This window comes from Xiphophorus maculatus, chromosome 18, assembly GCF_002775205.1.
Source record: "Xiphophorus maculatus strain JP 163 A chromosome 18, X_maculatus-5.0-male, whole genome shotgun sequence".
NCBI lineage: Eukaryota > Metazoa > Chordata > Actinopteri > Cyprinodontiformes > Poeciliidae > Xiphophorus > Xiphophorus maculatus.
Genome location: NC_036460.1, coordinates 30,526,545 through 30,550,578, shown reverse-complemented (window position 1 = coordinate 30,550,578; position 24,034 = coordinate 30,526,545). Strand labels below are relative to the sequence as shown.

Below are 24,034 nucleotides of genomic sequence, written 5' to 3'. Positions count from 1 at the left end.
TAACGATTTAAAGTTTCCTTTATTAAAGTTAAAATGTTTCATTCCACACAGGGTAGAACATATTCTTTACAATTGCCTAAAAATATATTTCACTTACCACTTTATTATTTGGCATCATATAACTCTGATAAATCAAACAAAGAAGAAGATTTTAACCTTAAAAAAAAAGAAACACCTTTACACAATGAGTACTGGAAAAGTTACATTAAACATTGTATCAGTTTGGAATTGTTACACGTTGCTATGGACACACTACAGTTAATACTAGAACCTCGCAGCTCTTGTCTGTGGAATTGAAATGGAATTTATTTTCAGCAGATTGTGACGTCATGGCAACAAATACACAGGTAATAACAGCTGCATCCCACTTCAGGAAGGTCATGCTTTCTGCTAGCTCAATGTCACCAAGCACAAGACGAAATAGAATTCATCAATCATCTATAATCTGAAGCATCGACTGTGACAAAAGGCCAAAGACCCCTTCCTATTGGCTGAAAACAAATCATGCAGAAATCTAGCTTTTCATTGCAGCGGTACACCAATGAGCCGGACTTCCAACCACATCTAGACTGGGTGAGTCCGAAGATTACTCCAACCCCAACAATTACTTTTAGTTCCACCATTTTCTAAATTGTGCAACAAATGCTGAATGTGCTTTTAAAAATGAAACCTGTGATCACTAGTCCACTGTGACAGACTGCTTCTCAGAACTTATTTACGTCTTTAATCTTTTACGTCATCAGGTGATGACGACTCCGAATATCGCATGACCTTCATGCCTATAGTCACAGCCTCGTTCATACATACCCAAAAAATAGAAATACGTGTTTTCAAATTGTAAGGATACACAGGTTGATTCACATCAAGCCTAAAACTAACAGACCCTGTAATTCTGTACCTGTTTAGCACAGCAGGGACACAGTGTAACCCTGGGTTAGCTCCTCAGTATAACTGAAATAATGTCTGAAAATGCAGTCTACTGTTCACATTGCTTTAGGTGCACAAAATGCATGAGATGTGTGTTGAGGGAATCCACTATGTGGGATACAAACCACAAGTCTTAGAGCCTGAATGATCAACTTTGTGCTAGGATTTAGTCATTTCAAGCAAACTCTGCGATAAAGGAGGTCAAAGTTTCAAACACCTTCTGTGGAATTAAACATCACTTTTAGTAAAAGTAGCGTAGCGTCATCAACACCTGTGATGTTCTGACAGGTCAGATCAGTTCTAATGAATGCAAAGAAAATCCCTCACAGTAAAAAGATGGGAGATTTTATATACCGCCAGATCATTGCCAAACGCATTTTGTTAATTCTCTCAGAGAAATACTGGAAGCCAACAAACGCAGTGTATGTTCAAAAACATACACTCTCAATGTGGTGTTAGCGCTTCGTTAACTTACTTTTAACACTCTTCTTTTTTTTTTTGTAGGAAATGTTAAGGTAGGGAAATTCACACTAAAATTAGGAACGTGTTTAGGGTAAACAACATCAGGTGACACAAACCCTGAAAAAACTGGAATGTTAAACATATTTCACAAGCAGCACACAGTGTAGAAAGAATGAATAAAAATGATTCAGAGTTCCCTCAGGGTGAAATCTTCCAACAAATTCACAGAAACGCAGCGTTAGCCATTCAGATTTACAGAAGCTTAAAAGATATCAGGAATCATCGTACGCATCCGAAGCTATGGTTCCGCATGTTAGGGTTTTGTTGAATAGCTGCAGAAACTATGTAAGAGTGGCCTGTGATTTCACAGGAAATTTAGTTTCAAATACGTTAGCGTGAAATGCGTTTATTCAACTTTCCTTTCGGATTTTAAACCTTATTGTTCTGAGTTATGTTGCTTCTTACAGTGTGAGTGGAGTGGTGAGCTCGTTTTAAATTTCAACATGGATTTGCTTGAGGTCAAGCCGCGGCGGTCATGAGTAGAAGGCAGACTGCAGCTGCTTGAAGGCAGCTTGCCGCTCCTTCTTCTCCACCTCCTGCTTCTTGCGTTCTTCTTTTTCTTCTCGAATCTCAGCTTCAAACTTGCTGCTCTGGGACAGAGCCTGAACCTGAAAACACACAAGGGCAAAAGGCCGTCAGGCACACGCCTGTCTATATCAGGCCCCACAGCAGACAGTGCAGGTCAACAGAGGGACTTTGAATTGATCGGTAAAGGCAGACGGACGCCTGTCTATGTAATCGTCTGACTTCATCACAGCTGGACTCCGTTCAAGCTGTAGAAACATCTCCAGGATGATCAGTGGAAACCGTTTAATATCACGTCAATTAGTTTTGTTAATTTCTTGGTTAATAAATTAACAAAAATCTCAAGAACTTGTTTTCCACGTCGTCATAATAAGTAGAATTTTGAGGAAAGAGATCAATTTAATACAATTTGGAAAAAGAACATAACGTAGAAAAAGTGAAGTGCTGCGAATATTTACAGCATGAACTATAATATCTCTGCTAAATAAAGAGCTTATCACTACAGGGTAGAGGATAATTATAGTTTCAGAAGAACATGACCATAGACCTGTTCATGGAAATCGACCAATTATGATTGGTGGTTGATCGATTGGTGGTTGACCGATTGGTGGCTGATCAATTGGTGGCTGATCGATTGGTGGTTGATCAATTGGTGGCTGATCGATTGGTGGTTGATCAATTGGTGGCTGATCGATTGGTGGTTGATCGATTGGCACACCACCAAAGGAAACGCTTCCCAGTCTCACAGGATTGCCTTCTCGGTACAATAATTCAATCCAACACGGAGCCTTTTCTCACTCATTCACACACATATCCAACCACACATATACACACACACAAAGTCTTATACATGTTCATATGTTGTTCCCGTTTTACCTAGAAACTATGTTGCTAAATATAAGAGGATGTCAAATTAAGCTGTAGACAGCTTTACAGTAAGAGAATTTATAGACCAATTTATTCTTATCAAATATGTGGATTACTTATCAATGTCTGAGAAAATAGTTCTTAATGACATGGTGGTCTGGCTAACTTCATGGAATAGAACAAGCTATTAGCATACCTTGGCCTCAAAGAAGTCTTTGGCCCCCATGACCCCTTCAGTGGAGACGTTGATCTCAGACAGCCTGGCCAGAGCCATCAAGCCGCTCTCCTCCTGCAGCTCTCCGGCCGCAGCTCTACGGAAGATCAGCAAGAACTGCAAACGGAAACAACCAAACTCGTTCAACAGCTCGTTTGTGTTTGTGTAGACATGATGCATGTACCGTGCCGACACATCAGTCTGTACCTGGACCACAATGCTTCAGGCTCAGGCCAGCATGAATGGTTAACGCCCATGAAAACATAGCAGCCAAAGTCACAGAGGGCTTGACGAGGAGGAAGTCTTTTTTTGTTTTTTCATTTTAGATACAGAATCAGATATAGCACAAAAACAAACAACAAACACATGATCAAACTTCTGCAATATAAATGGCTTATGAGAACCTACAGTATGTAACACGTGTTAGGCTTCACTATATGTCCCATATTATATGTATGTCCCATATAATATGTATGTCCCATATAATATGTATGTCCCATATAATATGTATGTCCCATATTATATGTATTCCAGGTACTTGCACAAAATGTTTCTTTGAAAAAGGAACTCTTCCCTGTTGTCTGTGGAAGCGTCTTAAAACCCAGAGATTTTGGAAGGATGTTATCAGGAGTCTTCCTGAATTGTTTAAGATGAAAGAGGTTAAACTCTATGTACTTGGAATATACCCAATGGAATTCAAACAATCGGAGAAAAATACTAAATTGATCGATTTTAGACGTCTTCAAGCCAGGACATCTATTGCATTCTGCTGGAGGAACATGGACAAAATGCCTCTGCAGTGGCTCATTCTGTCATGTCACCAGCAGCACAGCAGTGACTGTCCTGCTGTGAGTCTGTATCAATCAAGCTGGATCAATATCACGGCAGACGTAGGAATAATTCTCACTTTTCTGTCTTTAAATTAGATGGCATTCTACTTTTTTTCTGGTTTTTAGGGTTCATAATGGTACTCACAGGTTATACTGTGACAGTCTCATACTGGCCCACAGCTAGCTCCACCAGTGGAACTACCAAGTAATCCACAGTCACCACTTCTCCTTTTTTCAGGATGTTGTACTGCCTCCGCTCAAACGTTTATCCTACTATAGTTCTGACATTTATACACATTAGCGCTGCTGCAAAAACTCAATGACTATCTCAATATTCAGTACACAAGCACAGGCCACGCTCATTTCATCATCACCTCCCTCTCACCTCTCTGAAGCTCAATTTGCCGTCAAAATCTTCATCCACTTCCTTGATCATGTTCTTCAGGCCCAAATGAGTCTGTGGAGCTCCCAACTTCTCCATCAGTATCTTCAGCTCCATCAGGTCGATGAAGCCATCTTTTCCCGTGTCAAACCTGAAAACAGCGAAAAGGCAGCCGAGGTCAGGGGAAGGTAAAGCCGCAGCGAACGCGGCTTGAGTCAAAGCATTTCAGTTCAAGTCTTAAAGCTAAAGTCTGAATGACTGAGCAGCAACAGGAGCTCAGGAAGAACTGAGCCACACCAACAGATCCAGCCTCACGACCAACAGCTACTGTGGCTTTAAATGAGCTTCGGCTAATACAGTGGAAACCAGAAGTTTACATACACCAAGTACAAAGACTCACATTATTTTTTTCCACTGTCTGAAGTTCAGATCTATTTTAGATCAGTTACAATACAATACTAAATTATTATTATTGCTGTTAAATTATTTAGGAAATTATTGCCAAATGCCACAATAATGAGAGAAATAAAGTTAGCGCTTTATTTATTAATGTCTTCAAAATCAGAGGTTTACATACAGAATTATTACTATTTCTTTAAACAATGACAGGAAATCCAGATGATGTCATGAAGACCAAAGTCATACACATTTGTATTTCTACCCATATTAGGACTTTTTCATTTTAATGATTGCATTCATGTCTAAGAGATATTTCCTCAAGTCTAACCAACACCAGTCTAGTCCTAACCCTAACCCTAACAGTAACCAGAACCTAATCCACACCATGCCTCTAAAGCGAACACTAAGCATTAGGACTGGGCTTTGGTTCCCCGCCAGGTATAAAAAACACTGTAATTATTACTGAATTTCTGATTCAGTTAGAGAAACAAGTAGTGTCATAATACTTCAGGGAAAACTAACTACAGACCCTAGTTTTTAAAGAATTTCTGTTAGCCTTTTTTTTCTGACAGGTTTTGTGCAAATGGAAATTCTAATTGGGGCTGACAAAGCAATGTGTACAAAAGGCACACTTTGACAAGCCCCTTTTAGATTTCTCCAGACATTTTCTAGTTCTTTCTACATATTGTTCAAAACAGAAGAAATAGAAATGTCGCAAGTACACTTTTTTTAATCAACTCATGTTTTAAGTTTTAATGTCAACTTGAACTGGATTTCTTCACCAACATGTATGTGACCTAAACTTTTCACTGATGAGCCATATATGGTTCAGTGAACATTCTCTGAAAGGCAACTGCATTTCTCAACAAGTTCTCACACGCTCTTTATGTCTCTGATTTCCAAATACACAACAGACGGCCTCATAGGAACTGGTCCACAGCAACATGCTGTCAATACGCTTGTATATGGTTAGGAAAGCAACTGTATTCTGACCATAAAAGCATGATATTCTGAATATGAACAGTTATATGATAACCCAATCTCCCTACATAAAATCAATTGGACAGCTGACAGAGGCTCCTTCTCTGTGCACACAGCAGTGTGTGTTCCACAATTACGGTCTTTGACCAGAAAAACAAAAGGACAGAAACACAAAATGAAAAGCTGCTTGATGAAACATACAGAGTGGCAGAAATGACTAATAAGAGTTACAACATTTAAAAGGAAGTCTAAAAGCAGAAATAGAACAGCTCTTCCGCTAAGCTGAGTTAATAAATAACTAAACCTGCAATTTAATATGAAATCAGGTGAATTATCAGTGAGTCACATCAGAACAGAAGGAAGTAAGCTCTCAATAGGTGTCACTTTAGCAAACTGCTTTATGAACCAGGATGGTCAGAAGTGACATATGTGTTCTTTTAAAAGGGGAAGAAGGTATTTACCAAGCACATAACACCATTTTCTAGCAATCAAGTAACTATGTTACCTTCAGTTAATAGCAAAAAGGGTTAGGGTTTGCTAATTGCTGCTGCTAGTCTGGAGGAGCCTCCTGGACGCCTCCCTGGTGAGGTGTTCCGGGCACGTCCCACCGGGAGGAGGGGAAGACCCAGGACACGCTGGAGGGACTATGTCTCCCGGCTGGCCTGGGAACGCCTCGGGGTTCCTCCAGAGGAGCTGGAACAAGTGGCTGGGCAGAGGGAAGTCTGGGCCTCCCTGAAGCTGCTAACCCCACGACCTGACCCCCAGGTAAGCGGAAGAAAATGGATGGATGGATGGATGGATGGATGGATGGATGGATGGATGGATGGATGGATAGTCTGGAGGAGCTGTGTGGCTGAGGAAGGGCGCTTTGTGAAGCACCATATTTAATTACACTACAAACAACAACACACACACTTATTGAGCCCTGACCCCACAACGGCAAAAATATTCATATTGTTTAATATAAAACACATATTGCACCTTCCCTCATGTATCTCAAACAAGTAAACCAACAAATCAAACCAGAAGAGCAACAACATAACCGTAATATAGATTAATATGTCTTCAGTAAATGTGCTTGCCCAGATTGGATGTTGAGTTAGTAAGGAATCACATATTTTTATGTTATATGAAGGGGGGCGATCCATACGAAAACTCCTACTTTCCAATGAAACATGGATGTTTAGCGACCCTAGCGGGGAGCAGGAGGAGATGGAGCGGGCCTGCAGTGCGTCACTCTGAACAAGATGAATCACGATCCATCAGTACTGCACACTCATTATCCTGCAAAGACCGTAAACACCACGGAGCGTCTAGCTGGCATCAAACATGAAAAAGCACTCAACATTAATTCTCACCGTTTGAACATCGCCTCCATGTCTTTAATTTGCTTGCGAGAGAACTCTTTAAACTCAGTGTAAGGGTTAAAAACACGACTCGCCCGAGAAGGAGCATTTCCGTCGTTAATGTCCAGCCTGCGGTTCAGTTTCGTCGCCAGCTCGGACGGTGTGTCTCCACAGCCATGTTCGGGTTCCTCGGATTGGACCGGAACCGGACTCTGTTCGGTCTCGGGCCTCTCCTCGGCCTCTTCCGCAGCAGCCAGTCGCGACTGCAACTTCTTAGCAAGCTCTTCAGATGCCATGCTGAAGGTTTAACGTCTCTCACAGAAACAGTCAATTAAAATGGAGTCAGACAGTTCAGACAGTTTTCAGCCCTGGACTGCGCGCGCTGCTTCCTGTAGGACTTCACAATAAGAGGCTCGTGATGTCTAGTAATCTAGTTTTACTTACGCGTGTTTAAATATCACTCATAAACTTTCCATTTTGCAACTCCAAGGAGCCAAACAAAACCTATTTTATATGTAATAAGCATGTGTTCATTATTCAAAGTACTACAACTACAATAACCCAGAAAGTACTGGAGCTGTGTCCATAGCAAATTCATACCAGCGGTGTGACTCCAGAGGGCGCTGTTGAGAAGTAAAGATGCTATTCTACCAGCTGGAAATTAAACCAAGCCTCAGCCCAGTGTTGAAAGCACCGTCCCCTGCAGCTTTCAAAATTTCTCAATCCTGATAAAACTATAAGGACTGATTTTATGTTAACATGCAGCAGGCTGGGTCGTTCATATGGCATTGTGCCACAGTTGTACTTTTCCTTTGTAACACACTTTGGTGAAAAAGGGTGAAGTGGAAATGAAGTCATGAATCATTGGTGTGGAAGTCCAAGTCAAGTCCAAAGTTTTTTATGATTTCATTAAGTCAACTGAGAATCACTAAACAGAATGAAGTCTGCAGAGGTAAACACCTGAAAGGGAACAGCACCAGCACTAAAGCGTCTATAAAAACCAGTGTTGTATAAAGTACTGAAATCTCAGAGTCAAGTAAAAGTACAAGTACCTCTCCAAAATATGACTTTGGTAAAAGTCCAAGTCACTGACTGAAATGTTACTTGAGTTAAAGTCTTAAAGTATCTGAAACTTCTTGTACTTAAGTATGGAAATTACTGTAAAAATGGATGTACTCAAGTAATGTAATGAAAAGTACAAGTAAAAAGTAAAACAAAGCAAATGCAGTTTGAATGACATTTTTTATATTTTGGTAAACTTGTCAAATACACTTAAAATAATGTACACAACCAAGTGCAGGCAAAATTAAACCTGCTAATAGATATACCTGCAGGCACCATTTAGTTAAGAAAATTAGGTGCTTTACCTATAGCACAAGGTTAACTTAACCTGCTTTACAACTGAACCAGCTTCTTAGTAAACCCTCCAGGACAGAAAATACAAAGTTTTTGTAAGCCTTAAGTTTTCCCTTCAAGTAAGGTCAGTGCTGAAAATGAGAAAAAGAAATAGTACAGAAAATGCGGCCAACATGAAGAAAAAGATCTGTTACGATTACTCTACTTCACAAATCAGTGAATCAGTCAATGCTACAGTCAGTAGGTGGTGCACACAACTGGTCATTATGCAAAAGAAAAAAAAAAACAGAAAACTTTGGAGCGGGGGGGGGGGGGGGGGGGAGAGATGCTGCCCACTGACGCGGCTCAGGGATTACGTGACACGCAGTGCCCTACAATGCACTGTAAGCTATGTAATGTGTTTTGAGGCAATTGACCAAAATCCCGGACAATTTTTAAATTCCCCCCGGACATCTTTTTAGGTCTGAAAAGTAGGACATGTCCGGGAAAAAGAGGACGTCTGGTCACCCTATCACCAGCTGGTGATTCCCCTGGAGCCGTGTCCGACGTAGTTGCAGTCGTTGTGGTCTCCGTCTCCTCCTCCATGTGGCTGCTGCTGATTGCGAGACTTGCTTTGTGTTTAATGGGAGAAGCGAAACAGGTGTATCCTATTGGTGGTGATGAACAAGCCCAGGCAAGTAGGCTACGGACTTTGTTCGGTAGCCTGCTTGCTACTTGCTAATCAGTAGGTGGGATCAAAACACTTGCGTTTCTCTCTCTCGCTTTTTTGTAACGAGTAACTAAACCACACATTGAAAATGTATCGGAGTAAAAGTATGCAATTAAGTTCGGAAATATAGTGAAGTAAAAGTGAAAGTCATCAAAAATTTTCATACTCCAGGAAAGTATGAAGTACTCCAAAATATACTTAAGTAAAGTAGTGAAGTATTTTTACTTCGTTACTATACAACACTGATAAAAACACTGAACTGGTGCCTGGAAGAACTACAAACCTAAACATTCAGCAATGATCTGAAATGGAAATAATAAACTTGAGGAATAAAACTTAAATTACCCAAAACAATCAAGTCTTTCTCAGAGGCGTGAGGCTTACACCTTAGCCTTGATAAATGTGAGCACATACCAACATAAACATAAACCCAATAACCTCATTTGGGTGCCCTAAGCACTCACCCCCAGTAATTCAGGAATTTTTTGTGCTTTTTTTCATTTTTTTTAGTGATGGAACTTTGAGGCTCACAAAAAAAAGTTGGACTGAAATGAAATAAAATAAGAATCGTCAAAAATAAATGAATAAGTAAAAATTTGTTTACTTATTCATTTGTCCATTCATCCATTTTCTAACACCCTTGTCCCTTGTGGGGTCGGGAGGGGCTGGTGTCTATCTCCAGCTAACGTTCCGGGCGAGAGGCAGGGTCATCCTGGACAGGTCACCAGTCTGTCGCAGGGCAATACAGAGACAGACAGGACAAACAACCATGCACCCCCCCACACACACACATTCACACCTAGGGAGAATTTAGAGATCAATTAACCTGACAGTCATGTTGTTGGACTGTGGGAGGAAGCCAGAGTACCTGGAGAGAACCCACCATGCACAGGGAGAACATGCAAACTCCAAGCAGAAAGACCCAGAGCCGGGAATCGAACCCAGGGAATCTGGCTGCAAGGCAACAGTTCTACCTGTTTATTTATTCTTTGAAATTATTTTGTTTATTTAAGAAGTTGCTTCTCCAGATATTTATTGGTGTATTAAGTTCTGTTGCGTGACCCTTTTGATTCATATACAATGTTTCACGAGTAATTTTGCTATCTCTAATATATGTTGTATATACATATATATAATATATACAAATTAAAAAAAGACATTTCATGTTAAAACCCTACCATCTGGGGGGGGGGGGGATTTATGGTTTTATAAAGATTCTGATGTAAAGATTACTATATTTGAAGAATATACTAGCTTTTTTCTTAATATTTGAAGAAGTTGTAAAAATGTAATAAAAAATATCTAAAATATATATATATATCAAAGTCATTCAGTTTAATAATTTCTAATTTGACTGCCTGTCCAAATATGCTTTCTTTTTCAAATTACTCTCTTAAATATAGTACCTTTATTTTGGCTGTATTATATGTGCCACCTGTATTGTTAATAAAGTTTTGCAGAAAAAAACCCCACTATAAAACCTCTTCCTGTTTTTCCAGAGCTGCAGTAGCTGCTACAGGTCGGTGGGTCGGTGGCAGCAGCTGACAGCCAGAACTGCTGAGCCAACGCAGAGGGGACTGACTGGACGCTGATAGCGGTAGGTTAAGTCTCGGCAAGGAGTTTGAATGTGTAAACTCAGATCCGCCTCCTGTTCTCTATTAACTTCCAATTAGCAAGGCTGAGTTGCTTTGTCGTTATGGTTGTGCCACCAACCTGAGCGCTCATATCGTTACTGTCTGGTTGTGTTGTGCTTGAAACTGATATCTGCAGATATCAGTTTTTGGTATATGAACCTTTTTTTTTTAAAACAAAACAAAAAACATTCTGATCACATATCCCTCAAAAGAGACAACACAATGTTCTGTTTTGTTTTGCACCTAATATTCCTGTTTTGTTTGTTTTGTTTTTTACAGAACCATCTCTGACCAAAGGCAATAATAACACAAAAATGATGAGCTTTCTACTCAGGTTAGTGAAACAGAGTGATGTACTTTTAGCTGGCATAGATTTGTACAAGTGAAAGCAGATTGTGACCTACAGAAAATTAGGAGGCATACTTTTTTTTTTCTCACCGTCTAACGTTAAATCAGAACAAACTTCTCTTGTTTTAGGTCAGTTAGAATAACCTGACCCAAAACAGATGAGGTAAATTAGTAAATTTGCAGTGAAGTCAGAAAATATATGTATATATACAGTACAGACCAAAAGTTTGGACACACCTTTCAAGTTCAATGGGTTTTCTTTATTTTAATGACTATTTATAAGGCAAGAAATCCCACTTATTAACCTGACAGGGCAGGTTGACCTATGAAGTGAAAACCATTTCAGGTGATGACCTCTTGAAGCTCATCAAGAAAATGCAGAGTGTGTGCAAAGCAGTGATCACAGCAAAAGGTTGCTGCTTTGAAGAAACTAGAATATAAGGGCTATTTTCAGTTGTTTTACACTTTTTTGTTTAGTGCATATTTCCACATGTGTTATTCATAGTTTTGATGCCTTCAGTGTGAATCTACAATGTCAATAGTCATGAAAATAAAGGAAACTCATTGAATTAAAGGGTGTGTCCAAACTTTTGGTCTGTACTGTATATATATGTTTTGTGGATTTGTGAAAAACTGGAGGGACTTGTAGATGTTATTTAGTGTCTGGAGGCCAATCTATAAATCTAGAATCTATAAATCAAGGCCCAGGGGCCAGATTTGGCCCCTTGAGTTTGACACATGTGATATAGAGTATTATTATACGTTATGTGTTATCTTGCTGCACTTTAAAAACCTGTGTTTTCAAGGATGTCATAAAGTTTTTATTTATTTTAATTTAATGAGATGGGTTTGGCTTCAGGAAATCCCTCATTTTAAAGGTCAACATTGGCTTTAATCTCTTGGTTGGGATGTTTTTATTGAAAAGGACCTACGGTTATAAAGAAAACCAATCACCCTTAACCCAAAATCTGAAGGTCAACTTGACCTTTCATTGAAAACAAGAACATTTTGCATGGGTTTAACCTGAATTAACAGGTGATACATGTTGTGTATTCCAGACAGCGAATTCAACTTCCCGCAGCATGGAGGTGGAAGAAGAGAAGGGCAGCATCATGTTGTCACTGCATGACTTTCAGCACCATCTCTTCTGGTCAAGGTACTCGACTCTGTTTCAATCTGAAGACTCTTAGACAAAGATAACAGCAAACTGCTGCCTTTGTTCCACTGCAGTATTTAAAGTCACAGACATCGTATCAGACTCAGAGCAGAAGCATCCAAAACCTAGAACTATATTGAGGCAAATCAACACAGCAAACAAACGCCCCCTCGTGCATAACATTTTAAAACATTTTTTACACAGACCTCTTCTTCTTTTTTTCTTTCTCATTATAGACCCTGTCGAGATCCATAAGAGGAAACTTTTTCTGTGGTTCAGCCACCTTCCCAAAGAGGAGAAACAGTTTGGAGGTCTCTTCAGCCCAGAGACCATGCATGTAGATCCACTTATTATGGAAAGAAAGGATGAGGAGAGGGCAGGACTTCTCCAGTCACCATACAAACCCCAGACCTCCTCTAGCCATTCACTGACCGTGGAACAGCTGTTTGACCCAACCGTTGCCTGGAGTGAAGGTCGTGGACTCAATGTGCTGCTGTATGGTGCTGTGGGAACTGGGAAATCTACAATAGTTCGGAAGCTGGTGCTGGACTGGTGTGCTGGAAACACAATGACTCGCTTCAAGTTGCTGCTTCCTTTCACATGTGAAGACCTCAGTCAGCTGACAAAGTGAGTGAACTCTTTACTGTCTACAGTCTTACCTGTCACATGGACAGTGAAACTAAAACGTGACTATGCACACCTCGGTAGTGTAAACACTTGCTCATCCATTACACGGTAATGCTAAGTGCTTAAATAGAAGGCAATGAAAGTTATTTTCTTATTTCTTGAGGCAGGTCACGTGTAATCCAAAAGGTTTCTGCAGTTCTAAATATGGTGGGAAGTAACAGACTTATAAGTTCTAGTCACCACAAACACACTTGGACTTTCTGGTTCCACTGGGCCCAACATAAACTGTGAGTCATTAGACGTCTGCAGCATTGAGCACAACAGGTTCCTACAAAGCAAAGAACAAACACAGGAGAAAAGCATGTTTAACTTGTACTTACCCAGCTGGGGTACTTTAGTGCATAAGACAATACATTTTAATTGAATTTCCTGCCATCTGAATAAATTCTGATATTATTCATATAAATATTGGAGGCTAGATCTAGGAATGTGAAGTAATGATTTCATTATGATAAAACTGTGTTAGATTAGCAATAAAATTTCAAAACTAATACATTACAGGGTTTTCCCAAGTGTATTATAAAGCAGTCTAGGCATTGTTTGTTTTTATTTTTTATAAACAATAAAAATACTTTTAAAAATCACTTATTTTATTTATTTTTTTGTTTAACACAATCCCACTGCAAGTGCCTCTGCTGCGCTGATCGTCTCATGGCTGAGCAGAATGGTTCCTGGAAGATGCATCAGGAAGCCTGGAGGATCTTGATTTGTGTTTTGTAAACTCTATGGTTGTGGGTTGAAATATTGTCTGCAATGTGTTCCAGGAACATATAAATGACCTAGTAATTTATTTTTTTTACATTTAATGTTTTTATATAATCATTTTTTAATACAAAAACACGATGAACCTTGCTGGTGGACAGCCTCGGCGCCCCGACCACCAGGCTTAGCAAGTTTTCTGGGGGAAACCTGACTCTTGCTAGGCCTGTGTTGTTGTTTTTTTTGTTTGTTTGTTTGTTTGTTTTAACTTTCAATCAGACCTTGCTGTTTAATAATGATCATTACCATCTCTTAAACAGGGCGGTTTCTTTAAGAGATCTGGTTGGCAGGAAGTATCTTCATTTGAAGAACCATCCTTTACTCAGTGGGGATAGAGACCAAGCTAAGGATGTGCTTTTCCTCTTTAATGGGATGGAAAAGATGCAACTTGACTTCCGAATCGGGTCCTCTGAGCTCTGCAGCGATCCCAATGAGCCTCTTCCACCAAGTGTACTCATTGTGAACCTCCTGAGGAAATATCTTCTTCCTGAGGTAAACCGTTGCTCATGAATAATGTCTTCTAGCCTTTTCTTTCCAGTTTCCCTTCTTTCTGATTTAGGTTTATGTGCAGAACTCGGCCATAAGTTGTCTTTTTCGTCCTCTTAAAGCAAAACAGTTAAAGGCAAGCCGTACCACACAGAATGTGACTTGTGTGAAGTTTAAATGTACATTGAAAGTAGATGGTATATACTGTTTTAAAAAATTGTATCTATATCTAACAGTCCCCTTATAGACTGTCAGAATCATCAAAACCATTTTATCAGAGTAACAGACTCTTCCTCTTCTTTTTTTATGAGAAGAAAGCAGATTCCACAATGTCCTGTCATTAAGGCATTTATCACAGTAAAGGAAACAAACTTCTATTTGGAAGAAATATCAGAACCAATTGAGCATTTCATAATGAAGCTCACAGACTCCACAAACTCCTCAAAAAGCATATCTGACCAGCATACCTGTGTAACCATTTTGTTTATGTCGTCAGCAATATTGTTTATATAAAACTTTGTTCTCCAGAGAAAAAGACATTGTGCCCAAACCAAATTATAAATATAATAGATTAAGGGTTAGCAGATACTGAATTATCAAAATATTCCTTGTCAACAGAACATCATTTGTGAATTGTAGTATAATTTTGAAATGTCCAGTTTTCTTTTCTTTTTTTTTGTTGGTGCAATAAACTTCTTTGCTCTGTCTCCTAGGCCAGTGTCTTAGTGGCCACCAGACTGTCTGCTGTGGAGCGCATCCCTCAGAAGTATGTGAGTCGTTATGCACAGATTTGTGGTTTCAGTGACCCAGATCGCCAGCGTGCGTACTTCACCAGCCGCCTGCTGCAGAGTGACGAAGCAGCACACAACAAGGAGGCCCAGACACTGATAGAGCTCCTTTACCTCAACCTGCAGAGTGAAAGCCAGTTGGCTGCCGCTTGCTTTCTTCCCTCTTACTGCTGGCTCACGTGCGCTACCTTACACTTCCTTCATTTTACCACTCCTCAGGCCCCCATTCGCACTCTGACCGGTATATATACTAGCTTTTTTCGGCTTAACTTTGGGGGTGAGGTGCTGGACACAAGAACTGGGACAAGTCCATCCTCTCAGGAGTATCAAAGTTCTTTAATGAGGTATGTTGTCCTTACAGTCGGAAAACTTGCGTTTGATGGTGTGATGAACAAGCGCACATCTTTCTCAGACAAAGAACTGGAACAGTGGATTGGTGGAAAGACCAAGACGGACGAGGAGCTACATCAGCTGGCCGTGTTCCAGACTGATGTGCTAGACTTCTTCCTGGCTCCTTGTGTGAAGAGTGGAAACCATTCTTCAAAAGAACTCCGTGAAGACGATGAGAAGCTGTATGTGTTTGCTGTCCCAGCCATGCAGGAGTACCTAGCAGCTCTCTATGTAGTTTTAGGGGAAAACAAATCCGCTTTGCAGAAGCTAACCAGCCAGGTGTCTGTGGCCATTGGTCAGGCAAGTGAGGATATCAGTGCCCTCATGAACATCTTGTCCAAGTTTATTCCACTCAGGCTCTTTGCTATATTCAACCTGCTTAAGCTTTTTCCAAAGCTTTATGAGAAAATAAGCAGCTACAACAAAGGCAAAATTGCCAGAACTATGGCAGTTGAAATGTTCCGCACAGAAGACAGCCAAAACGACGACATTCTGGATCAAGTGGAGCAAAGCCTTTTGGGAGTCCATGGCCCACAGCCACAACAGTCTGATAACAGCAAATCTTTTGAGCTTTATCCCATCTTCATGGGAGGACTGTTACAATATAGTAATCGGGTACTTCTTCAGCAACTAGACTGCAACATCCAAAGCACCACGGTTGTTCAGATAACACATGCCCTCAAGAAGCACCTTGTAAAAGGTAAATACACACTCTGTCCAGTTTCTCATTGCTACACGTGAAGCCGATCTTATCGTTCGATCTTACCAACCTCAGCAAAAGTCTACAAATTAACCACTGTCCTCTTCTGCTCTCTCCTGAGGGAGGTTTGACTGACAGACATCCCACCGGGTCATGTCAGCATGCTTGCAGTTAATAGTCACCCCCCTGTTGCCAACAGAGTGACTTTCTTGTTGTATTTAGCAAAATTTCAGACAAAAAAATTCAGACATTTGGACCAAAGTCAGAATCGGTAGATCAGGCTTTTTAAAGATTGGTGATCGGCCAGAAAACTGCAATTGGTGCAGCCCTAATCTGAAACCTACCACAAATCCTTAATCATCCAAACAGATTGTTAATCCTATAGACCAATAAGTGTTTTTGAATTCTGACTATAAATTACACACAACCATTTTAGCACAGAGTATGAATAATGTAATGTCCTTATTAACTGATGAAGACTGGAGTGGCTTTTTGAAAAATAGACAAACGCACTTTGATAGTAGGGGAGCCCTACATATCTTTATCTACTCATCATAACTTTTAATTTCCACTCAGAACAAACCATAATATCCAAATACAAGTTTTATTGGAGTTCATCGAATTTGTCGAAAAGGCCGCCTCTCATTTTCTACACCCAGAATGGCAACAAAGAGATGAAAGGATTTCTTAAATGTGCATGAAAGAATAAAACAAACACTCCACATATGGTTTTGATGAGGGAATAACATTGTAGAATAATATAAAGCTCCAAAAGGTGGATTTTACACAAGACTGATCATTTAAGGTATTGGTGATGTTAACACCTGAATATTTGATGATAGTTGTTTTCCGTTCAATTGTACATTTTTTCTTGTTTTCTTGAGGTGAGTAATTGAGGTTTAATTTATATCGGAACTTGACGCCAAATTAGGGGAAGGAAGACATGAGGTTAGGCTGGCATCAAGGTCAGACAAGGTCACCAGGACATTGTCTGTCATTCTCTTAAATTCAGGCCTAATTGTTTTGAGCAAGTGGCTCCATAAATAGTGCAAATAGGACCAGGCTCAGTGGTCTTCTTTCCAAAGAGACTGTGTTTGAAAGCCTGCCATTTATTTTAATGGCAGACTTTTAAAATAAATGGCAACGGGCAAGTTGCATTTGGATTTCTGACATTTTTGTGTCTGAAATTTTGGTATTAAAGCCAAATGGATGTAAGACCAGAATATTGGTTATTCTTGGCTAGTCTTAGGAATGATCAAGCAGGACAAACGTAGATACATGTTTTAATCGGGAGCGCCAGACTCTTTTTCAATGCCCCTCCTATACATATTATGTTAATAAGTTGGCCTACTATGAACTATCCCTGGAACCGGTACTTTCATATTTCTTTTCACTAGGGGGCAACAACTCACTCTTAAATTCCTCCTCCCCTTTAAGATTTCTGCTTGAAATAAGTAATCATTTTTGAAAAAATGCATTATACGTGCAATAAGATATTCTACTGCCTTTACTAAATAATTTAGCAGACTTTTTTTCTTTATTCCAGAGCTAAGTAAGCCCCAGCCACCAGAGGAGCTGATGGATCTACTAGTCCTTCTGTATGAGTTTCAGAATCCCAGGCTGACTGTAGAGGTGCTGTCCTCAATCAAAAGCATTTGTCTAACCAACGTTCGGATGACTTCACTCAAATGCTTCATACTGAGCTCTGTCCTTTCATGCGCGTCTGCAAGGTAAAGTTTATTTTTCACTGATTTGAATAGGTTGTTTAGGCCAATAAAATTTATTTTTCCTCTCTAGAAAACTGCCAATAAACAACTAAGATCTGAGTTATACACTGTGTTCCAAATTATTATGCAAATTGGATTTAAGTGTCAGAAAGATTACATTTTTTGTTGTGCTATTAAATTTATAGATGGTATTGTGTGTCAGGGCTCTGTGAATCACTATAATTAATTTCAGAGAGCTGGTTGATTAGTTTGTCTGGTGAGCTCAATTAAAGGAAATCTACTTAATAATGCTCCACATTATTAATCAGGCCACAGGTTTCAAGCAATATGGGAAAGAGAAAGGATCTCTGCTGATGAAAATCATCAGATATTGTAGTGCCGTATGACAAGATATGAAAACATTAGATATTTAATGAAAACTGAAGCGTTATTGTACTATGAAGAGATTTGTGGCAGATTCAGAACAAAGATGGTTTGTACAGATAAAGGCAGAATGAGGAAGGTTTCTGTTAGACAAATTCATCGGATTAAGAGAGCAGCTGTTAAAATGTCCTTACAAAGCAGCAAACAGTTATTTGAAGCTGCTGGAGCCTCTGGAACCTCAAGGTGGAGGATCCTCCAGAGGCTTGCGGTGCATGAAGCTACTATTGAGCCACCGCTAACCACTTTCTTTCATGGTTCAAAAAGAAGAGCCGAACCTTCCGTAGCAAAATCATCTTCATGCATGACAATCCACCATCTCATGCTGTAAGGAATACCACTGTGTCATTGGCTGCTGTGGGCATAAAAGAGGAGAAACTCATGGTGTGGTCACCATCCTCCTCTGACCTCTGACCTCAACCTTATTGAGAACCTTTGGAGTTTCCTCCAGCAGAAGATCTGAATGCAGTTCATATCCAACCAGCAGCTCTGGGAAGGTTTTCTGACATCCTGCAGAGAAATTCAGCAGAAACTTTCCACAAACTCACAAGTTCAATGGATCAAGAATTGTGCTGTGATATCAAAGAAGGTCCAATGTTAACATGTAACTTGGTCTGTTAAGATGTTTTTGATTGAAATAGCTTTTGATTTTAGTACATGTGACCACTTAATGCTGCACATTCAAAGAATGACCGTTTGCAGTTCTTTATAATCCATAAAATGTTTAGAAAATTTGCTGTGCATAATAATTTGGAACATTTTGCATTTTGAGTTTTTTATTTTTGAAAAAAATACTGTTCTCATATGGAGCTTTGTTCAGTAAAATTTGATTTATACTGTAATAGTTCATGACTTGAAAATTATACTGACCATCATTTGCATTGACCATTTAAGAAAATCTGAGAAAATATCACTTGCATAATAATTTGGAACACGGTGTATGTTACAAATACATAGGAAGACATGTACTGTACATTGTTTGTGAAAACTTGTAAACTAAATTTGTGAAGAAATTTCAAAATGATCTTTAGACTCTGTTTGTTTGTTGTTGGTGGCTATAAAAGTGTGCTGTTGTTTTGTATGTTTTTCTTTTTCACAGTTATCTCCTGAAGGAACTGGACCTGTCCTCCTGCCTCCTGACTCATAACATGCTGCAGATGTTGGGGCCGGCTTTCAGGCATGCACACAGCCTCAAGTAAGACCAGATATCAACGGGGGTCTGTCTTTGGCACAATGCTTTAACAATATGTGTGTGTTTTGGCATTTTAAAAACAAATAGAAACACTTAATTTATACTAGAATTGTATGTATGTATAAATGACCATCTGTAACAGAGCAGAGAGGTTTGCTGTTTGCTGCTGTGTGGAGCTGTGGGTGTGGGAGTGAGAAAATCTCCTTATTATAACAATAACAGCTTCTCCCATTCAAATTGTACCAGTAAATGAGTGTTTGAAAATCTGAATGTTCAATCTATTTTCTAACAAGTATTGACTTTGTAGCAGAGCCATAATTACAGTCGTTTTGTGCTGTGTGTTATTAGCAGTTATTAACTGTTTATGTCATTCTTGTTGTTGATTTCAGTCTGCAGTTCAACAACTTGGGTCCTGATTCCTGCATCCTTCTGAAAGATCTGCTCCTGGACCCCAAGACCTGCATTAGTTCCCTACAGTAAGACACTTATGTCAGGGTTCAGCTGTGGGTGTTCGGCTATGAGTTATTCAAATCCTAAAGCAAATTAAGCTGATCGAAAACCTTTTAGAAATTCTCACTTCAATTTTTCTCATGAAAATGAGATAAAGCATAATTCTAAGTGTGGAAACAGCAGACAGGCTCATTTTTTTTCTTGGAAGACTCTTCACTTCTTGTCTGAAAGGCTTTTTTAGTTCTGAACTTGGCAGGAAGTTATAGGCTCTTGGGTCGTTTATTTATTTTTGTTCAATTAATTTTTGTTCTCTGCGAATTTAGTACTGGTGGTGCCAGTTCTAAATTAAATTGTTCAATTCAGTTTTATTGAGAAAAAGTCCAATATTTTTAAACAAAAAAAGAAGAAGAAATGATCAGCCAGTACTATTGAATATTTTAAGGTTGGGTTTCCTTTTGAAAATGTGCAAAATCTTTTGAGATATTGTCCGGTAAGGAAAGGGTAAGCCAAAGTAAATACACATTTAAGTATATTAATTAGCATTTTTATCTATTTAAGTCTATTAATGTTAGTGTTTCTAATTTTATGAGCTTGTCTCATCATCTGGTGTTGCCTTGCAGGCTCTGTGATAACCCCCTGCTGGACTCTGGAGTCCGCGTCTTGCTGGAGGCGCTGCCCCAGAACCAGTCTCTGATCTACCTGTCCCTAATGCACACTGGGCTGGGCAACAGCGGGGCTCTGGAGCTGGCTGAGAGACTGCCGCAGCACACGGGGCTCCAGGAGCTCAACGTGGCTTATAATGCTATCAGCGACGAGGCAGCTGTGGCTCTGGTTGACGCCTGCAGGGAGCATCCCACCATCCACACCTTGCAGTATGTATCTCCTCACTGCACTAATCGTCTTTACAAGTAGTTCTGGTTGGATTTAATTTCCTTCTTTTTCTCTACTGCTTCATTGAAAGTCAGTGAACATTTATGCAAAAAAAAAAAAAAACCTCCACAATGCTTTGCTGTAACAACAGCGAGTGTGAGACATGTGTGAGTTTGAGAAAGAAAAGCAAACACACAACAGGAAGTAAATAAATGCATTTAGAAGGTTTCAAAAGCAAGTTAAAAGGGTTTGGTACGTTAGTGGAGCTGTGGTATGAATAGTTACTCATTGACTTAAGTTTTCTCAAATGGTGCTGATTAGCAAAATACAAACAGGTCAGTTTAAGGGTAACATTGTCAAGCAATGGAAAGAAATGCAGAACTGCTTTTAATCTGTTTTCTAAGTCTCACCATTTTGGATTGAAGGTGAATGCATTGGGCTCATAATCAGAAAGCGTGTTCTATTTAGGGGAGGAAATGTTTAAGTTACTCTGTCCAGAAAAACAGAGAGAGCCTCCAGGCATTCACAGCAATTCACATGAAGCCGATCTTATCCCACAAGCTTATCTTCCTCAGCAAAGGTCTAAAACTCAAACACTGTCCTCTTCTGCTCTACGATGAGAGAAGTTTGACTGTGAACAGAAGTCATGTTGTCATGGGGACCTCCATCTGAAGCCATTTTCTGCCCAATTAGCCAAATGTTGTTGCATTTTATTTTTCTATTGTCCATTTATGCAATATCATAAAATTAAGATTTAAATGCAGTATTTTAAGCTGAATACGGCATTGTAAGAAAATGTGTGAAAATGACAATTTAATATTTTTTAAAAAGCATTACAATTACAATTACTTTTAGCATCATAAAATGCCAGATAATCGACATCTGACCTCGTGACCTCATACAGTTGAGCTGAAAAACTGGATCTCCTGAACAAACCCCACACACAACATTCATAAATGTATTTATGTGTCTTATAAGAACGTCAGCCTGTGAATATGTCTGTGTGTCTGTGCAGCTTGTATCTTAATCCCATCACTGATGAGGGGAAGCAGGCGCTGTATGGCCGGGGTGTAACCGGTAACCAAGGCAACAACCAACAAGTCAAAGTCCTGGCGTCGGTCACTGAAGGGTCGGACATCTCAGGTGGTTGGCACCCCATACTCAGAGTGATACAAGAGAACGCTTCATCCTGGGACCACAAACAGGTCAAGCAGCAGCTGAAGGTACGCAGCCCCACCGTAAAACTGCTTAAAGGTCAGAGCAGTGCATCGTCCAGCTCCTCATCCCAGGACACTGAAACATAGGAAAACATTTTTCTAGGCAGTTGTTCATCTTAATGATTATTTTATTATGAAACTACACTCTGTCTTCATACATATTTTAGCTTAATATGACTGTTTTCATTCAAAAATCCAACCATTACCAGATATAAATCTAACGCATTTGTTTAAAAAGTTGGGTTGTTTAGGTTCAAGCTGTGCAAAACCGCAGAACAGCAAAAATGGGGGGTCATGACCTCAGGATATGATCAGGGTCTGGTAGACGTAACTTTCTAAATGAAACAAATGCTAAAAGCTTTCAGCAGGTGAGGGTTCTGTCCAGAACGAAGTCACTGTTTTAGATAAAACACAAGGATTGTGGCTGTTAGGCTGATCAATCATCTAATCATCTAAAATCAGGGCAGTAATCAAAGGGAACTCTTTTTAAATAACTTGGATGGGATGAGGTTCAACATGCAAGCTGGAGGGTAATTTTGATCACTTAGAAAGCTCAAGTGACTGAAAACAGTCCACACATATAGCTGTGGCTACAATCCCATAGCTTGCCACCATGTGTGGGTGAGTGACTGAGTTGAGAATGAGCATCAAGATGTTGTTGGTGGTGTTATCCTACGCCCACCTAGTATCAGTGTCACTATTTGTTCTCACTCTGAAATGCCTTTCCTCTCTTTCTCCTGTAAAGGTTTTCCTCCAGGACCTGGAGTGGGGACGTGAGAAGCAAACAAGCTTCTGGAGGAGGCTCCACTTTCGCAAAGTGCAGAAAAAAGTCCAGGCGACTTTACGACGTTTAGAGAAGGACTCTTCTTCCAAGACCATGTAAACCTCATGAAGGTTCAAAAGAGCAATTATTTGCACAACATTAGCATCTGTATTTTTTTTGTAGTTTAAAGGGGCAGTATTATGTATTCACCATGCACATAATGCCATTATATATCACAATCAAGTGACTGTTACATTCAGATGTGTTATATGACTCTGTTTAAGACTTCTTGCTGTTTCTAACAGTCGGCCTTCAGCACGCGGTCGCAGCATTTCTCCATTTGCCCTTTAACAACGTTTTACCAGCACTGAACTATGAAGTAACATGTATGACCTCTGCAGATGTGCAGCTCCACCAGCAGCTGGCTGCTGCTAGTCGGGAGGAGCTGATGGGGGCAGAATTTTTTTTGGTACATTTTTATGAACATTTTTAAGTGAAAAAATCAGTGATACAGAAAAAGTTTATTGCCTGGTTGTTTAGTTTTGAGGGTAAAGGTCAGAATTAAATAGTAAAACGTCAGGCTGGATATGAGAAACGATTCGATGATTTCTAAATTATCAATGGGTCTAATGTTATTACTGAATAATGAACTGAAATTTACTGCATGGTTTGATTTCTGGGATCTAATTGGAATGTGTGTGGTAGACTTTTATCTGTCTATATACTCAGATTGAATTGACTTTTTATATTTGAAGTGCCTTGATGTATTTATTGTTAATTTGTCACATCAATAAACTGATCTAACCAACTCAAGTTTATTTGTATTGCAAATTTCATCTACCAGGCAGTTCAGACAGCATACAGCCACCCATTATGGAACAAGCAGAAAACATTACATTTTGTTAAATGCCATCATGAACTACATACATGAAACATTCAGATTAATGTTTCACTTGGTGCTAATGAAAGGCGTCTAAGCAGGATTTAAAGGAACAGCAGCTTTGTTTTGAGGCTTGTTCCAGATTTGTGTTGCATAGAAGCTGAATGCTGCTTCTCCATGTGTGGTTCTGGTTCTGGTGATGCACAAAATGCAGAGATCCACAGCTCTCTGTCCACAGGACAACTATTAGTCGTCCCTGCACAAATGTGGCCTTTGTGGGAAAGTGGCAAGAAGAGAAAGCCATTGTTGAAAGAAACCTGTAAGAAGTCCAGTTTGCCAGAAGCCGTGTTGGACACTGTGGTCAGACCAGAACAAAATTGCACTTTTGGTCAAAATGCAAAACGCTGTGTGTGACGGAGAACTGACACTGCACATCACTGATCAATCTCAACACACCATCCCCATTGTTGAGTATGGTGGGGGCAGCATCATGCTGTGGGAGCGCTTCT

General features: G+C 39.8%; 2 protein-coding genes across 2 annotated transcripts; one reads left to right on the top strand and one right to left on the bottom strand.

The window, feature by feature from the left end:
- On the bottom strand, positions 1-7,368 carry LOC102231347 (EF-hand domain-containing protein D1-like). Its single transcript, XM_005807477.2, has 4 exons — positions 7,006-7,368; positions 4,271-4,418; positions 3,038-3,172; positions 1-2,057 (listed from the first exon to the last, which is right to left on the bottom strand). Exons 1-4 carry the CDS (start codon positions 7,287-7,289, stop codon positions 1,923-1,925), a joined length of 702 nt encoding a protein of 233 aa, XP_005807534.1. The 5' UTR covers positions 7,290-7,368; the 3' UTR covers positions 1-1,922.
- nlrx1 (NLR family member X1) lies at positions 6,339-23,451 on the top strand. The gene is made up of 13 exons (XM_023351025.1): positions 6,339-6,412; positions 10,558-10,655; positions 10,972-11,026; positions 12,099-12,196; positions 12,433-12,823; positions 13,903-14,134; positions 14,842-16,006; positions 17,553-17,736; positions 19,253-19,348; positions 19,735-19,821; positions 20,416-20,667; positions 21,681-21,888; positions 22,628-23,451. The coding sequence occupies exons 3-13, from the start codon at positions 11,007-11,009 to the stop codon at positions 22,763-22,765; spliced, it is 2,871 nt and encodes a 956-aa protein (XP_023206793.1). The 5' UTR covers positions 6,339-6,412; positions 10,558-10,655; positions 10,972-11,006; the 3' UTR covers positions 22,766-23,451.
- The last annotated feature ends 583 nt before the right edge of the window (positions 23,452-24,034 follow it).

Coding starts and splice junctions, on each gene's coding strand:
- nlrx1 (XM_023351025.1), top strand. CDS start 11,007: ATGATGAGCTTTCTACTCAG. Junction 12,197..12,432: donor CACCATCTCTTCTGGTCAAG/GTACTCGACTCT, acceptor TTCTCATTATAG/ACCCTGTCGAGATCCATAAG. Junction 14,135..14,841: donor GGAAATATCTTCTTCCTGAG/GTAAACCGTTGC, acceptor TCTGTCTCCTAG/GCCAGTGTCTTAGTGGCCAC.
- LOC102231347 (XM_005807477.2), bottom strand. CDS start 7,289: ATGGCATCTGAAGAGCTTGCTAAGAAGTTGCAGTCGCGACTGGCTGCT. Junction 3,173..4,270: donor GCAAATTGAGCTTCAGAGAG/GTGAGAGGGAGG, acceptor TTCCGTTTGCAG/TTCTTGCTGATCTTCCGTAG. Junction 2,058..3,037: donor AAGACTTCTTTGAGGCCAAG/GTATGCTAATAG, acceptor GTGTGTTTTCAG/GTTCAGGCTCTGTCCCAGAG.